General features: G+C 37.1%; 1 protein-coding gene across 4 annotated transcripts in view; it reads right to left on the bottom strand.

The window, feature by feature from the left end:
- The window catches only part of SLIT2 (slit guidance ligand 2), a 283621-nt gene that overhangs the window by 251471 nt on the left and 14447 nt on the right, over positions 1-17703 (bottom strand). For all 4 annotated transcript variants that reach the window (XM_064449221.1, XM_064449223.1, XM_064449222.1 and 1 more), the window contains exon 4: positions 10098-10169. In XM_064449221.1, the coding sequence (XP_064305291.1) occupies positions 10098-10169 (72 nt within the window). The remainder of the gene's footprint in view (positions 1-10097; positions 10170-17703) is intronic.

Here is a 17703-nt window from a genome sequence, read left to right as displayed (position 1 = left end):
AGATGAAATGTAAATTTGCCATCTGCCAAACCTACATACAAAACTAAAATTTAGCTGTGAGACAACATCTTGGCACTCTGACAGATGAGAAATTTTGGCTTCTGCACCTCTGACACAAACCGTGCACTGGAGATCAAGAAGCAACCCATTCCTACATAGATTTGGTAGGCTCTACACTTCATAAGAGTTCTGGGTTTTATTTAAAAAAATCACTCTGACCTAAAAAATATGACATTTGAGTAGTATTTTTATTTTGTTCTTGTGTTGTAGGGGAATAAATAATGAGGGGAGTACCATTGCTACAACAAATTATAGCGTAAGTGTTACACAAAAGTATTTGCTCTATTGAATTTACAGACACATGACAAATTGAGGGAGGTCAGTCTTGTCTTTTACAAAGAAAGCACAATGAATAAAAAACAGAATATGACAGAACTAATTAGTCATGGACTAGATTTAACACTAATGTGTAAGCAGTAAGGGTCAGACAGGACTTTCCTCTGTTCTCAGAAATGGTCGCTGCTTTCCTGCAACAAACGTGAGTATGTGTTTGAGTGTGTCATTTTTTTAGTTCACATAAACATCTTAGTTCTGCTAAGCTTTTCAGATTTTTTTCTTCTACTCTAAGATGTACATTTACACTCTTTGCTCTCCATTTAGCCTTTCATATCTTTATACTCTGAGAAGCAGCTACTACAAATACGCCTTCATTACATTAGTTGTTATCCTATCTTTGCAACCTTTCCCTGTGGGCCTTACCAAACTTGAGAAGCAACCTCTTCTGTTTCGAGGTCAATCAACTATCTAAACCCCTTCCAGCTATCTACCACTCCTACAAAAATCCAAAGAAGGGGAAAAAAGAGTTGATGTCTCTTCTATCTCCCCTATATTAAATACCTAAAAGCACTGAACAGCCACCATCAAACCTCTCCTCATACATGCTACCTTATAAAGTACAAGCAGCCCTTCCTTACAACTGTATGGATTTTACACTCCCAGTAAAAAAATGTCATTGAACTGTCTGGACAGAAGGGGAAATTAAAAGAATGAGGCAAGGTTTTGTCTCTTGTACATATTACCCTGCAAATCCTCAAGGAGTACTTAACCAAAAGATTTACCCACCACCCCCCATTTCAGCCCCTTTTTTCTTCCCCCTAAAGATTAAGGGCCATGGAAAGAAGCCTTCAGAGCATGGTCCTTTAAACACCCTTGAGCCAGGGAGGGCCTGCACCTGGGCTTGGCTGTAAAGATGAAAAGAGTTCAGCAAGTCCCAGCTTTATTCCCCACGAGGTGGGTCTGAACAGCCATTAGCAGAGCAGGCCCCTCAAGTGTCTGAGGGAGAGAATAAACTCCACTCGGCATTCATAAGCAGCCTTTCCCAAATAAAACCGCCAGCCCAGCTCTGGTATCCTTGCAACAGCTACAAGGATCAGGACAACAGTCTGGGTTGTTCATCACTGCAGCCCTTGCTACAGCTCTCCTCTGAGACCAAATACTGTGCTTTGTATACTGGCATTTCTTCTTACCATAATGAGAGTCCCTTTATAATTGGTACTTAGTTAATTGATGTGACCTGCCCACCAGGACTCAGTCCCACATAGTTCAACGTAGTTTCAGCTGAAGCCTATTGGTCTGCGCGTGCAACTTTTCGCCTATGTCTTCCTGCACGCACCACTCATTTAACCACTCACCAGTTCAGGAAACCTAAAATCTTACCGGTCCTGTGAGGCGAAGAGGGTAATCTAAGCATTGTACAGGGTAAGCTTCTCTTATCTATCCTAAGTGCTCCACCTGACAAGTCAATTCAAGAAATGGATATTGCAGAAATTTTTTTCAGTTTAAAACACTGAAAAATGTACTCAGATGGTGGTACACTGCTTTAATCGTAAAAGGTCAAATATTTCAGACAAAAGTGAATGCAAGTACCTCTGACAAATCTCTATCTGAATATTAAATTTCAACTTAAATATATTCAGAGAAGTCTGAAAAACATTGATATCCCACTGGCAGATAGAACTCACACTGCAGCTGTAATATTTCATCAAGTGTTGAACGGTTTATGTCATTTGTGTGGAGAAAAGGAACATCTACTGTATCAGCAGATTCCTAAGTTTTTTCAGCTCAGTTATTGACATGTGTAAAGGATATGATCATCAGTAAAAGCAAAAAGTATACAAAAAAATTTGTGGGTCACCAGTAATTGAGTTAAGCTAAACTGAGTTTCTTATTTTTAATTTATCAACATGCTTTAAAGTTGGGGATTTTATCCCCCAAGCAGAGACTGATTAAAAACACATCCCAAAAAAACCAACGATCTCTAAACCTAGCTGTAATTTCAGTTTTTTCTACAGCTTGTTTATAAAAACACATCAGTTGAAGAGCAGCTGCTCTTTAACAAAGAGCATTTCATCTGGCTTTAGCTCTAGGATGCAAAAAACTATTCAAACATGCAGCATTATTGCAAAAAGCATTTGTAGATCAACATTACATCAAAAAGTATTAAGGACCAAAAGCAAATTAAAGCTCTTAGATAGCCTTGACTTTCTTTGATACAATGGAACATATGAAAGTAGATCTGTGCTGGCTAAAGTGGATATGCATTTTTGTAGTAATATTGTTTCCCTTGCCAATTTCCGATTCCTTTTGAAGAATTCAGACAGTGGCTACTACAACCAGTCCATGATATGTTGTCTGTTTCAAACCTTTTTTGTTATAAAGGCTTGTATATTCTTATCAAGAACTTACAGACAAATCTGGCAAAACAACAATCTTCAAATTTTTGTACTACTGTAAAATATATGTTGATATCTTCTATATATATATTAGTAATTTCCTAGGAAAAAACCTATGTTCTTTATAAGAGTATACACTTTGGGAATATTTTTAAAAGGAAAAAATACGTGTGTTGTTGGAATGCTGTGTGAATAACTTCAGAGAAGCTTTAAAACAAATTCAATGCATTTAAAATACTATATAAATCAACAATCAGGTTGAAGGGTCAACAGGGGTTAAACTGTCTGTCCTTCTTGACTACATTCATAAATGTCTTTTCTAGCTGTACTTATAGAAGCAACTGCAGCGTAACTTGGATATTAAAACCTCCAAGGAAACCAACAATAAAAGCTGCTAAGAATTTCACAAGGTTTTTTTTTCCTTAGGTGTTAATTAAATGATCATTTAACACTGAAATGTAAACACAACATTTTCATCTACTGACAGCATAGCCTATTATAAATCCAGGGTAATAAACGTCCTGGTGTTAATACTCTGAACCAAGTTCCCACAACACACTAAGATGCCTTGTCGTGTCTAAGGTTAAGCATCTAGACACAAAACAAAGATTGTGCCTACTCGACTTCCAGTTCAATTTTCCCATCGCCCAGTGACCTAGGTAACACTTCGAGCAATAAAGAATAAATTTAATTTCTCCAGCATTTTGTGAGGATTAGGAACAATTGTTGGCCTGCAATGACTTTTTATCCTTGGATTCTTTCTCTTCCAGAGCATTCCCCCAGTTCTAAAAGAAAATTCTGATGGTTTAAGACACAGAACAAACAGAACTTTAAATTAGGCTTTTTTCAATCAATTGGAACTGTTGGAGGGGAAGCAATCAACCTTTCTTTGGACTCTTCTCAGCTATTCAGTTACTTTAGGCTTTAATCTTCCACTCGCAGAAGAAACCTACCATCATAAGGACAAGCCTCTATACTTTTCACATTTTCCCTTAGCCTGATTTATTCTTCTTTTCTATTCTTTTTTTAATCAAGATGACATGGCTGCACTTAAATGTCCACTCTGTGCAAGCCAAGAGTTACAGATGTCCTCTTTATAACATTTCACACCATGTTTCTGCACCACATAATAATGGCATTTCCTCCGACATGCCTTTTTACTTTTCATTACTTCCTTCACTGAGATTCAGTTTCCTACTTAACTCCTGCCTAAAAGGTTTCCTGTATCACAGTTTACCAAAGCTTTCAAGGTTAACCCTCCAGGAACAGCGCATGGACTGATTCAGACAGGACATGAATATGGTTACAGGTGACTCAAAACCAGTTACTTTTATTTTCCTATTAAAAAGCAATTATCCCAGTTCTCTGCTTTGTCCACTATCACATCAACAAAAACACAGAGGATAAATATTTATGCTTGGGGCCAAACAGGTCAAGGTAACAAAGCCATAATAGCTGAAGTACATCTCTCAGTTACTTTGAATAGCACCATATTATTTTAAAAGTGCTATGACTCAAGTTATTAATATGATGCATGTTTTCACATTAGACATTTAAATATCAACTCCTAATAGCATAAAAGATTTTGAATGCCTACAGATTAAGAGATCCTAAAACAAAGGGCAGGAAGAGTAATGCAGTGAAGTCTGAAGTCCAGTAATTGCTCACAGTGACAATATGTTTTAGTCCCCCCCACCCCTGACTGCATTTCAAAAGTTCATTCTGGTTCCACCATCACTTTCACTCAGCTAAATCGAAGACAATGTTTGCTGTTGCTAGGATATAACTACTGCAAGTTGTACACCAAACGCATATATATAATTCTTGTTTCTGTGCTCAAAAAATAAATCACCTGATGAATTGTACAAGTTTTTGCAGCACTTGCAAAACTTCTAAGAAGTCACCTCGCCATCTCTAACGTGACGTAAGCAAGGCTCATGGTATTTTTGGTTTACTTGCTACATTGTAAAGGACAATCGAGTTTTCCAGTTTGAAACATAATAGCAGAGAATGGCAACTGAAGGTAGAAGCAAGTGATGGTGAGACGAGAGAAAAGATGCACATGCAAGCCAAATTGCATAAAGTATTCGAGCTCCTAATTCATTTTTCTCTCTGGATCAAAAAACGAGCAGGTGACAGAACCAACAACCAGGCTTTATAATGTCTTACAAAAGTTTCTCTCCTCGATCTTCCATACAAGCAATGAATGCCAGAGGCAAGGTAGTACAAGCCTAGCACAGAGGCAACATGGTTTTAGTTACTTTAGTTTCTTCTTACAGGTAATGAACTGCAACAACCATTTTAATACTATTTATCTATGGATTGTATTTATATAAAAATAAAATTCACAGAACTGACAGCAGACTTGCTGCATAGACGACCAAATTCACACCAAAAACATTAGTTACTAGCTTACAATACCACAAAGCCATACATGTATACTCATTTTATATGTATACTTTATACAGTTGCTCTTCATTAATGATTTTGATAATACTTATTTTCTAAGAACTACAGCCACTGTTCAAAAGTGATGCTAATAAAATAATGCTGGTAATAAAAAAAACTAGTATTAGAATTGGTATGTTCTTACCAACTTTTCTGTTTATGATCCTATTACTTGTTTAGCTAAAACAATTTAAACATTGAACTAAATCACTGTGGTAGAAAAACACAAGAAGTCATAACACTGGCAGGATGGACACAATGTATTTGTTTCTATTTGACTCTAAAAGGCTAAGACTCTATCATACAAAAAAAAAGGAATAATTAAGTTTCCTTGTACACAGGCTGCTAGATGCCCCGTAACAATTCATAAACATTCAAATGAATGAAAAACCAACACACTTTCTCAGGAAAGATCTAGCAACAAGGTGGCTTCACAATTCATGTTCCAATAAATCTTTAGCTGCTGCACATCCAGCCCACTCCTGCAGCAAGGTGCAGCACACTGTAAACACTACTGCGGCACATACAACAGTGGAAACCCACCCAGTTACTCTCATCCAACAGCAGATCCACTTGCAAAAGGAGAAGGGTTCACCAGTATTGCCTTTTGAAAAGGGGAAACTCATTCTTGTTCCTCATTGGATTTTTAACATCCACAGCCACCTGTTTGCAGTTGGAGTAAGAATTCAGAGGCTTTGGGACAATGAGCGTTTTTCTAATAAGCAATTTCTCTGGAGTTGTTAAAACGAATTCAGACTGACGATAAATATCTTCTCTACAAAATCATGACTATAGTCTCACTTGCCATGATTACTGTTAAAAGGGATATGACAAAACCCTAAATTAAACCTCAAATGCAGCTACCTAAACAGCGAGACTAGCACTTATTATATTTTCAAAGTTGCTGTTTTGCTGTTTCAGCACCTTACACACACCTTTTTTTTTTCATTCCTGTCTGATGGGTTGGGTTTGTTGTTTTTTTTTTTTCTTGGTAAAGGCAAAAAAACAACCACCACCCAGCAAATGGGTATAAACGCAAATGATGCGAATCACCGGTTCTCCTGCAGCAGCTAGAAAACCAGACCTGAGAGCCGCCTGGAGAACTTTCCTGCTCTTTGCGTCAGCTGCCCGTAGCCTTCCCCACGCAGGGAGCGGGCAGCAGCGCTCGGGGTAGCAGGCTGGATGAGTAATGATGTCAGTCCGACCGGACAACGGTAACCCTGGCAACTGTAACCTGCAATTCCTGCCTAACCATTGTAGGATTTATTGTGGCAGGGGCCAAAGAGGCCAAGAGTAAAATGAAGCAGAGAACTATGGTGTCTGACACATCTAGTACCACACACTTTAATCATAGCTGGCAGAAATTAATTCAGGAGGAATTTTTGCAATGGCCCCCCCATGCAGTTTGTTTTTTTGTTGTTGCTGCTGCTGTTCTAGCCCAAGACTTTTTTTTTTTAGGGTTTTTTTGATGTTTAGTATTTTTTCCTTTAATTATTAGCTATTTTGAATTTTTTAAAGTGACTAACATCTCAGAACTGTTTATTAATCAGACTATATTAAGATTTTTTTTTTCCTTTAGAGAAGAAACATCTCATTCACAACATGTATCTTCTCAAGTACATACATTAGAAGGAAAACTTATCTAATATCAGACCACATCTACCAGAAACATTGTTTTTCAAAGCCAATATTGCCCAACTTATACAGCAAATATTATTAAGGAAACTTAACCTCATTCCAAGCACAAGAAATTTAAATCAAAAGGGACAAGCTTCATGCATGGAATTCAAAAACCTTTACATGCCACTGATTAATAAAGGTATCTTATAAAACTGAATTTTCAAACAGCTTTGGGTCCAGCACTTTGTATCCTGCAGCAAAGGGCAATCAATGAACTGTGATCTAACCAGCCAAAGTAAGCAGTCAAAATTTATTTGCCTCAGATAAGCACTCACTAGGCTGCAGGAGTTCTCTGTACTAAGGTACCATGGCCAATGCTAGACAAGTTAGTGTGAGTGGGCATACAGGTCACCGAAAACAACACATCCCCTTCTTGCCAGAAAAATACTTGCTGAACAAAGACTTACATTACCCCAGAGAATTTACAACAGCACCTTTATTTTAACAGTATTGGATCAAAACAGAGGTTCGTGTACATTTTGCTTTGAAAGATACCTTGCAAGGTAAGATTAGTATACCCTACAGCACTACTCATACTATTTTTAGCATTAACTACTTCCTATTGAAATATTTATGTCAAAACACCTTTGCAGATAACTCTTAATGGGAAAATCAGTTTCTGCTTTGACTAAAATTATCCATTTTAACTAGTTCCAGGAGATTTCTTGGAATGCTGACAGATCTGAAAGTAACCTGAAAAATAATTCTTTTAACTACCTTTGAAAATCAACTGTCTTCAGACACAGAAAATAATGCACTGTCTCTTTTAAATTCTCAACCTATAGCTTTCCTTTACTTACACTTCCCATCTGTCAACAAGTGCTTGTAATTTTATTACACTGTCCTGTAGTTTATGCAGAGTTGGTATTATTTTACAGAGTTCTGTTAATGGACTGGATAAATGGTAATGCTATTTAAACTAGTCTCCTGCTCCAGCAAACACAGCTGCAACTGTACTACTATTTCTAGGCAAACATCTTGACCTGAACACGCAGTGCTCTCTCAACCCGTCCAAAGAGAAATTGGAGCAGACAGCAAAGGGAAAGCATAGCCGGCCGCTGGCGGCGACCAACTGTGTCTAATCATAATTCATATAGAGTGTACCCTCTTTCTTTTATATTGCATTTAGGCTACACAACAAGCATATGTGCTTCTTCACCTGGCATCTCATTTACAGGCAAGGGTCAAATGGTAATTATTATTCACAGAAGCTCAATAGTATGTTGAAAACTCGCAGTACACACACTGTTTGATTAGCTGTTAAATGCCAAAAATAAATACTAAAACCAAAGCATATTATGCATTTTATGGATCATGTTTAGAGAACTTTCATTGTCCTTAGAAACATATTTATTTGGATGTAAATACATAAGCATATACAGTGATACACGTAAAAAAACAAGTCATTTTATACTTTTCCTAGTGATCAAGCTACATATAATCTGAAAACTGAAAAGAACATTTAACTAGCATCAATCCCTTTGCTGGCTGACATTTTTGTAATTACAAATTTAGTGTTAAGCAACTGTAGATCTTCAGTATCACTCATTTTCTTTTAAACATGAATACATTGTAACCAGACATTCACTTTCATGGTCTGATCAACAATAACCCTTAGGCAGAGGAAATTTAATACTGTGAAGCCAGTGATCTCTTACTTTCCACCATATACGCTATGAGCAGTTGTGTGCTTTATGTCAAAGGACATTATGGATTTAAGACTAGCATCTATCACATATACAATTTTGAATTAAAATATATTCAAATACGTTTTGCCTGAAGTGTGCACCCATTTTTTGCCTGCGAATTATGGCTCATTTCTATTTTAGATTAATTTAGAGAACAACCATTACACTATAGGTGAAACAATAAAATGATCATAAATCCCTTTCATTTTCTTTCCTGATGGAAGTAATATCTTTATCATGGCTGATGGAAATTATAAAAGAGACTCAATTGTTTATATATTAACACACATATGAATACATTATAATATTATAGCAGAGTAAAATATTTTTGTTTGTGAGAACAAAAGCCTTCAGGAGCTTTCTGGCCTAGTAATTTAACAACTCATTGCATCTACAGGGAAGTTCTGGAAACAAAGCATACATCCAAAGCAAAGCAAAAAACCAAAAATACACAGAACTAAATGTTTATGCTAATAATAGAGTCATTTTCAGTTTACCATTTCATATTACTATGGGGGGGAAGAACTATTATTTCACAATATTAAAACAGAAACCAACTCCTAATAAAGTTTCGTTATACCATTTGCTCTCAAGAATATTTCCATATACTAAAGTGGAAAAAAAAAATCAGAGGAACCCCACCTTCCTCCATCTTCACTTTCTTTTTCCCCAAGCACACAAGGGGTGAAACTCAAAATCAGCAATTTCAACAACAGAAATCTCACATGAAGTCTAAAGAGATGTGTCAGAAATGTTGTATCCCTTTCATACCACATACTGTAACTTAAAGGTACCTCAAAATTTATTTTGTTACAATAACTGATCACATAGATAAATACAGAAATCAGTATCTAAATTTCATTCCACTTTACTGCAGCAGAAGAAAATGGATTCTTTGAAGGGCAATGGCTCAAAACATTGATTTAAAAATATTGCCAAGAGTAAAACATTATCAAACCAAAGAATACAATCAAACCAAAAACTCATTACCCAATTTAATAAAGTTTTTATTTAAGGTAAAACATTTGATAGTTTTTTTCTTCTCAGAGTTTAAACTGCTATCTTTGTTTTCTTTGTGTGGCAACACTGGAGAGACTTCTCCACAGACCTACCATTTGCCAGCGCTGTGATTTTCTGGTCAAGTGCGTAGAGCCACAGAAACAGAACATCACAAAACCAAAGTGCTTGTACAGTGCTGTATCTCTGGGTTAATCTCCACAGGCATTTTTTTTAATTTCTTTTAACACAGAAACCAGAAAACAAACAGGGAAAAGGAAAGCCAAAGTACTCCTTCTGCAAAACTTCATTACGTATGTGGGAATGGATGAAACAACATTTTGTCTCATACAATTACTAGTACCTAACCTAGATTTAAAAAAAAAAATCTTGCAAAGTAGTCAAAGAAAGTACTCAGCTTAAACAAAACATCAACGTTCCTAGATGCATTTTAGTCCTGTTTGAGGCAAAAGGAAAAAACCTAATGCAATACAGAAAAACAGACCAATTCCAAATTTTCCAGTAAAATAGTTATTGGGTCGTGCCTACTTACAGCCTGTATAACTTCGGTGTTCCCAGAAAGAGCAGTTCAGAAAGCAACTGGAGGTTATTTCTGTTTAGGCGCCTTTAGAAAGAAAAAGAAAAAGAAAAAGTTGTGTTAAATTACAAGTGCTAGAGCAATGCAATGCAACTACTTTGAGCAGGCATCCCAGGGCTGTAACAAGCTGATTTTAAAGACCAGAAAGGCTACGCAATGCTGGTCCATTAGCGGAGACATGGTCCAACAGTAAATTTACCATGGACTAATTACATTTTCTGGTTTCCCCAACAGACCATATTACCTATTTTATGAAAGATTTTGAATCTCTCTAGTGTGAATCAATCATTAAGTCAGGACTCTATCCTGCATAAACAACCAGAAAACTAAAAATACAAAATCAGCAGTGTAACTTCAATTCCCCACCAACTCTGTGTTCCTCTTTGTATAATGAAGCAGATAGATGTTTTGTGACCATGAAAAGGTTCAAGGGAACATGTATCAAATGCATACACTTAGTTAAGTAATAAGATAATATATCTAAAGATCCATATAACCTACTTAAAAAAAAAAAGCAAAGGAAGCTGTTACAGAAACCCTCATCAAATAAAAGTCAGAAAAATCAAAAAGTCCCAGCTTATATCTGGTATTATGGGCATGGGTTGGTTTGCATAGGTTTCTTTATATAGCTGTAAAGATACACCAAAAGGAAGTTAAATTAAAAAGAAATAAAACCACAAACAGTTGTATATAAAACAGTACAGAAGAAATACTGCAGCTGGAATCTGGAAGGTACCCACTTGTTTATGAAGCTTCTTACTGAACATGCTGACCAGGGTCAAAACTGCTTAGTCTGATGTGACAAGTTCAAACCCCACCGTATTATAGCCATAGGCAGCAGAATAACCACTAGCCAAGACAAATATATTCCACCTTCATGATCTTTTTCTAAACATACAATGCAGATTATTCTTTCTAATGTGTACATGTGACAGCCCTGGAGCATAGTCACACCAGTCAAGAATTCAAGCTCAAAACAGGTTTTTGGTTGGTTTTATGCAAGACACTACACACACCACCTGCCATTCAAGCAAAGCAACATACTGAAAAAACTGTTTTGTCCCACCAGCCTCAGAGGTCCCAGTTTGCAATGCACAGTAATTATCAATACAGTAATTCAAGGCATTCCTGGACAGCAGACTGCATGGTATTTTCTGATTTTTATTTTATCCTTACAGCGGTTACGTTACATACATCAATAGACCGCTACCAAGACATTCTACAAGATGAAAAAAGGTACTGGACAGCAGTTTTGTGAAATTAAGAATTTTAAAGCTTAAGAATTTCTTGTTTGTTAGTCTTAGGGCTGAAATCAAACAATTAAGCCTGTTTAGCCACTCAGGGCTCATTTTTCATAAACACTGTTCCATGTAAAGGTCTTTCCAACTTAAAGGTTTTTTCCATAAATTTTCATATACACACTCAAGATCCAGTTTTACATAGCTCCATGGTCTAGTTCACTTAGTTATTACTCCCTTAAAGTTCAGTGTGACTCCTGAGGAGAGCAAAAATGTCTGAGAAATATTCTTACATACCTACAGGTTTGCTCCCACATTTCAAACAATAAGCAAGCAGTCAGCTTGTTGAGACCTAGATATCCGTAATTCTCCACTTTTAGTGTCAGGTTCCTTTTTGTTAGTCAAGCACCAGAAATCCTAATTTTTTTAAGCAGAAGAAATTTAAATCACACATTTAGAAGATTAAAAGAACATTCAGAGTGAAAGAAAGATCCTGAAAAGGAAGGACTGCAGTACTGGCATAAATGACATGAGTGAAGATGCAGTTTAATAAGAAATGCAAAAAATGTTTAATCCAGCAACAACAAAAAAATCTGAACTGTGATCTTGCAAGCCATATTTCCGAATCAGTAGAAGGAAAGTTTTCAATAGAAAATGAAAATAGAGCTATAAAGAAGTTAATGACTAGGAGAAGACTTCTGATTTGAACATTGCTTAAGAAGAAAACCTACATAAAAACAAGAAAGTGATATATATTTTAGTGTTTGTGGATCTCCTGGTTCAAAATAAGGTCATTTAAAAAATATGGTCTTACATTTAGTAAATTTATGTATACAAGTATATACTAAGACCACAAAACTGAAGCAGTAGGAAGAAAATTACTTCAAAGTAAGCATCACATTTGTGATCAGAAAAGAACATGAAAATGGAATTCTTAGACACTGAACCTGAACAAACGGTTAAATAAAAAGAGAAATGAAAGTCATTTATCCCTTGTCTTTCCTAAATAGATAGTTCAGACTTAAACCTCTAAGTCTATGATTACAGATCAAAAAGTGCATGGGAAAACATGCAGAGTGAAGACTTCAGGAAGATAGTCTCTAATCAGAAGCTATTCAGAACAAAAGTTTCTGTTGATATTTTGAGAACTCTATTAGCTTCAGATACTAGACAATAATGGCAAGCTGTAACTGAAGAGGCAATGAAATCACTCAGCATCTGTATTTTTGTAGAAGTTCTGTATAATACAAAAAAGGCACTATAGTACAATGACGTAATGTTAGCTGATGATAAGGTTCTTCAGGCAGGCTACCTTCCACGAAATGCAACAACAGTCTTAAAAGCACACACTTAGCATCACTTTAGGATACTCCACAGGCAAAATACTTGTGCTAGTACATAATGTTCTAGACAAGCGGTTAATACCTCAGATCAGGATTTTCTGCTATTACCTGTAGTTCTCGTGACCCACACAGCTGAGTATACTGTTAACATACTTATGCATGTGCTGCTGTACAGACTTTAAAACCTAAGTTATAGACAATAAATCAAGTTTATTACTTAACCTAACAATAAATAGCATGACCCTCATGACTCCACAGTTTCTACCAAGTGAGCTTGGCACAGAATTAGTGCTTCAACCTACATTTTTGCTTTGCCTTTCACAAAATTAAAACATTTTTTTCTTTGAGCAATAAGTGAATTGAGGAAATACACAAGTTAAATAAATTACTGATCTTTAATGAATCCTGTATTTTGTAGCTTCTACTTTGAATAATTTCATCCCACTCTTTGGAGTTTTTTAGAACTAAGCTTTCTCTACCAAAAATCCAACCATTCCTTATCGCCTGTGCCTAAGAATATCAAACAACCCATTATTGCCTTCATGAAAGTTATTGAAATATGTCCTTTATCATACCTCAGAAAGAAGCTTCAGCTACTCTTTACATCTAACAAATTAAAACAGATGCTTTCAAAGGGGTCAATTTGCTGTTCTTAAGTTTCCTGCAAGGAGATTTTATGAACTGGACTTCATTGAAATGAATTTTTCAAAACTATAATAGATAGCTCTGTTTTTAAAAAAAACAACCACTATGAATTCACACATAAGTGAGTGTGAAAAAGGATGCAGGGCAAATCTGGAATACAGAGACTAGTATCACAGTACACAACATCTTCCAATTCAACAGTCACCATGAAGCGTTTTCAAGCTCTGAGACAGAGCCACACAAGGAGTCCAGAAAACACATTCCTATTTTAAAATGGTTCATTTTAACCATAAGATCAGAAGATACATGGTTGTCCAATATTTCCACTTTTTCAGGTGAGCTCATGCTTAATATTGTCTGAAATAGCAATATCTACCCAGAACACACAGACAATGGAACAAGAGTGAGACATGCATGACCCCCTTTCTCCCTGGAGCTGAAACCTGAGGTAAGCGCAGATGGATCACAGAATCCATGACTATGGATCGCAAAGAACTACAGCTCCTGCAGAGTAAAAACACCCAGAAAAACTCCACCACGTTTTCTTTCAATGTGTGTTGGCAGAGACCACAATGCAGCTAGCTAGCAGGCAACATTTCCCCTGGGACAACGCGAGATGAGAAATTCCACTTGCATCAACTGAACTGCTCTCCCAGAACTGGCATGAAGTTCAAGGTGAAGCACTAAAGAAACAGTGATGAGATATTCCCTGCTGCTACCGTTCAGCTTCCCAACTGAGCTGGAAAAATTTATGTTTCTCAAGCAAAGGCAGAGAGCTCAGAAGAGATGAAGTGTTACTGGTGTAAGCAACAGAAAGTATACTGGAGAATCTCTAACATTGCAATACCTTCGACTGTAAAGTCCCTTGGTAGTGGCCAGAAATAAACGGATGAGGGTCTAACACCTTATAATTCTTCCAACTTAACAAAACTGAGGCACAGTTGCAATTAAAATATATATAACTTCTTTTTCTGTTATTGAATGCATCTTAAGGAAGAGATTAGGCAAATTGACAGACTAGCACAGCTAAACTTCTGAGCTCTTCATGATGAATTCAAGCAAAGCCTACATACTACCTAAAGTACACAAAGTATTTTAAATACTTCAACTTAAAGCTCCCAGAGCTCAGTCTTCTAAACACAGTAAAGAAAAGAACCTTCAAAGTGAATTGATGGAAGAAGTACACAGAAGGATTGATTTAAGGACAAAGAAGGAAAATCTTTGACAGATGGACAGGCGAAAACACTCTTTTAAAGAAAGCTCAATACCAATAGGCAGATAAAAAGTAGGTACAGACAGCAATAGGTTGCACTGTGAAGCAGATAACAGCAAGGTAAGCAAAACATTGGCTTGATTTGAGTTACTGGTTCTAGATAACAGGCTAGCTTTGCAGAAATGGGTGCATATCTGGGTTTTCACTTGTCTTCTGCATGCAGCCAGAGGGTATGTAGAGGATGACAGAGTAGAGGTAGAATAAACTGTGGGGAGGGCACATTTCACTCCCAGTGACATGTATCCTAACTTGCTGAAGTCTGGCCATGCCACCAATCCATTCTGATGTCTCTCTCAAGTGTTCATGCCACAGTAACTGTGATCCAGTATCAACCATGCATGGGGGAGGAAGGGAGAAAAACCTAAATCTTAATTACACTGTCTGCAGTGTAATCATCTGCAATTGCTATAATTCACACGCAGGTCTGTATTTGTTTCCCAGACTTGTTATAACCTTCACTGTAACTTGCTTCTGATCCCACTGTAATCAACCACATAGAGCCAGAGAAGCTGTATGAGACTGCACAGCCTTTCTGGGCAACTGAGTTGTTCCAGGGCTTGACTGTCTCACAGTGAAGAAGTTTTGCTCTTATATCCAGTCATAACCTCTCATTTCAATTTATGCTTCTTGTTTCACCAGAGTGATGAGCCTAGCTTGAGCTTTTTGATAACCATCTCGCAGGTACTGGAAGGCTGCTATTTTGTCCACCACAAGTCATCTTCCAGTGCGTTTTAGTTCAAGCAAATGCAATTCTAGCCATAGGCCCCCTAAAATAACAGAGGCCCTCAAAGATAACTTGAGAGATGATCGAAGTTAGGAGCTGTTCCAAGTAAATTATAAATCAGCTGTACTCTTTAATTAGAAACAGCCTATCCCATTGGGTACATAGAGACTGAGAGTCTTCCAAAACTCTAAATACAAGGCACAGTCACATTTTATTCTACCACCATTGCTTCAGGAAGCAAGATAGAAGGCTTCCAACTCACACAAAGTTAATGATAGCAGAAGTCATTATTTTTCATTCCTCCTTCAAAGTTAGCTGAGAGAAGTAAACACACTATATCTTAGAAATTGTACTCTTCAAAGGAGCACATCCACACCTACTGTTTGTCAGCAGAAGACACCACTATCACACCCATTTAAAAATATCATGTAACGTCTTTTCACTGAATCTCATTTGCAAAATATGCATAAACTTTAAAGCACACAAACATTTTTTCATCATATTTCAATTTTAAATTAAAGGACATGTCAGTAAACAAAGTGCTGGGTGTTCATGCAACAGCACTTTGTACTCACAATGACTGAGCCCACCAGGCTCCTCAAGTAGTTCCAACGTGTTACACGGATATGCATCTGCTGGGAAAGTCTAGCATCAGCGCAGGCTTTATGAGCTCAGGAAACAGAATCAAGCTACAAAATTATCCGAGTATCTTAAAACAGAAAGCAAGTGCACAGCACTCAAAACATCTCTATGAACTGGTTTAACCACTAAGTCCTAAAAACCTGATGCTAGATATATAAGGACAGAATAATAGACATCAGAATAAATGCTGCCTATTTCCTCACCAGATAGCTGTATATAGAGCTTGACTTAGGCTTCTGTCTGCAAGGAAAGAAAGCTTTATTACTTTTCTACAAAAAACGTGTCACTATATCTGCCAGAGGCAGAGAACTGTGCATCTGTGCGTCCACATCCAAAGCCACAATCTACTGAACTTCACAGAAAGCAATTGCCAGATGTGTTGAATGTGACTTGCATGGGCATGTTATCAAGTGAGACGAGGGCCCAAGAACTAAGAGCTAAGCAAAAGATTGTGCCAGTTTTTCCATTAAGAATCCTCTGCAAAGATCTTGTCTTTAGTCAAACTTCTCATAATCTCATTAAACCTAGCAATAACAAGTTCACTGACCACATGAATAAAAGTTGGAATCTGAGAAGTTCAGGGGTGATCTTACAGCAGTTGGATACCTAAATCAAAATTTTCCCCAGGTCAAGAACCACTTAATCAGGGCTCCATTTTCCAGGCTAAATAGATAATCTTTCTTAGCTAGTCATTAAGTATCAAACACCAATTAGATATTTGGTTTAGTAAAAAAGTTTTCTGAAAGGCAGCAGGTCATAGAAGCTACTACAAACTCAATTTCTCACTTGTGAAAGCTGTGGTGAAACTTACTTTGTAAACTATAGTACTACATTGCACTAGTGTACACTACTTAAACCCTAACATATTTTCTGTCCTTCATTTTTCTTCTCGCATGGGGTTCATGTCAAGTCCAAAATTACCACATTCCTCCCCTACCCCAATCAATTCCCCATACATTATGCAGAACACTATTTTGCCCAGAGAATCAGGAATCTATTCTCAATTTGCATCTTTTAAGAGGTTTTCCAATATAAGCAGAGATAGGAAAAGCTCTTTGTTTAGTTGAGATTTTGCGGGGGGGCGGGGTTTGGTTGTGGTGGGGTTTTTTGGCTTTTGTTTGTTTGTTGGGGGTTTTTTTTTGTTGGTTGGTTTGGTTATGGTTTAGGGGTTTGGTTTTTTTTGCTAAGAAGAGAAAAATTAAGGCTGGTTTTTTTTTTCCCTGGAAGCTTCTGTATTCCTTACTGTTTCAACAGAAAGGATATTTCTATAAATAGCCAGTCATTACTCTTATTAATTAAAAAACAAAGCAAGAGCCAGGAAACTACAGGCTGGGCAGCCTCACCTTGATGTCTGGAAAGGTGACAGAGCAAAACAGAAGCTATTTCTAGACACAGTAAGGACAAGATGATGACTTGGAGTAGTCAGCATGGATTTACAACTGGGAAAATCATGCCTGACCAGCTTGACAGCCTTCTACAATGAATAAGGAACACGGCAGATGAGGGGAAGGCAGTGGATGTTGATTATCTTCACTTCAGTAAAGCTTCTGACATAGTCTCTCATCACAGTTGTACTCATAGACAAACTGACAAAGTACAGGCTACAAAAGCAGATGGTGAGGTGGACTGAAAATTGTCTGAAGTGCCAACTTCAGAAGGGTTGTGATCAGTGGCAAAGTCTCGCTGGAGACTAGCC

The sequence above is a fragment of the Phalacrocorax carbo genome, chromosome 4 (assembly GCF_963921805.1).
Source record: "Phalacrocorax carbo chromosome 4, bPhaCar2.1, whole genome shotgun sequence".
NCBI classification, from domain to species: Eukaryota; Metazoa; Chordata; class Aves; order Suliformes; family Phalacrocoracidae; genus Phalacrocorax; species Phalacrocorax carbo.
The sequence above is the reverse complement of the archived record's forward strand: the minus strand, read 5'-3'. Positions and strand labels throughout refer to the sequence as shown.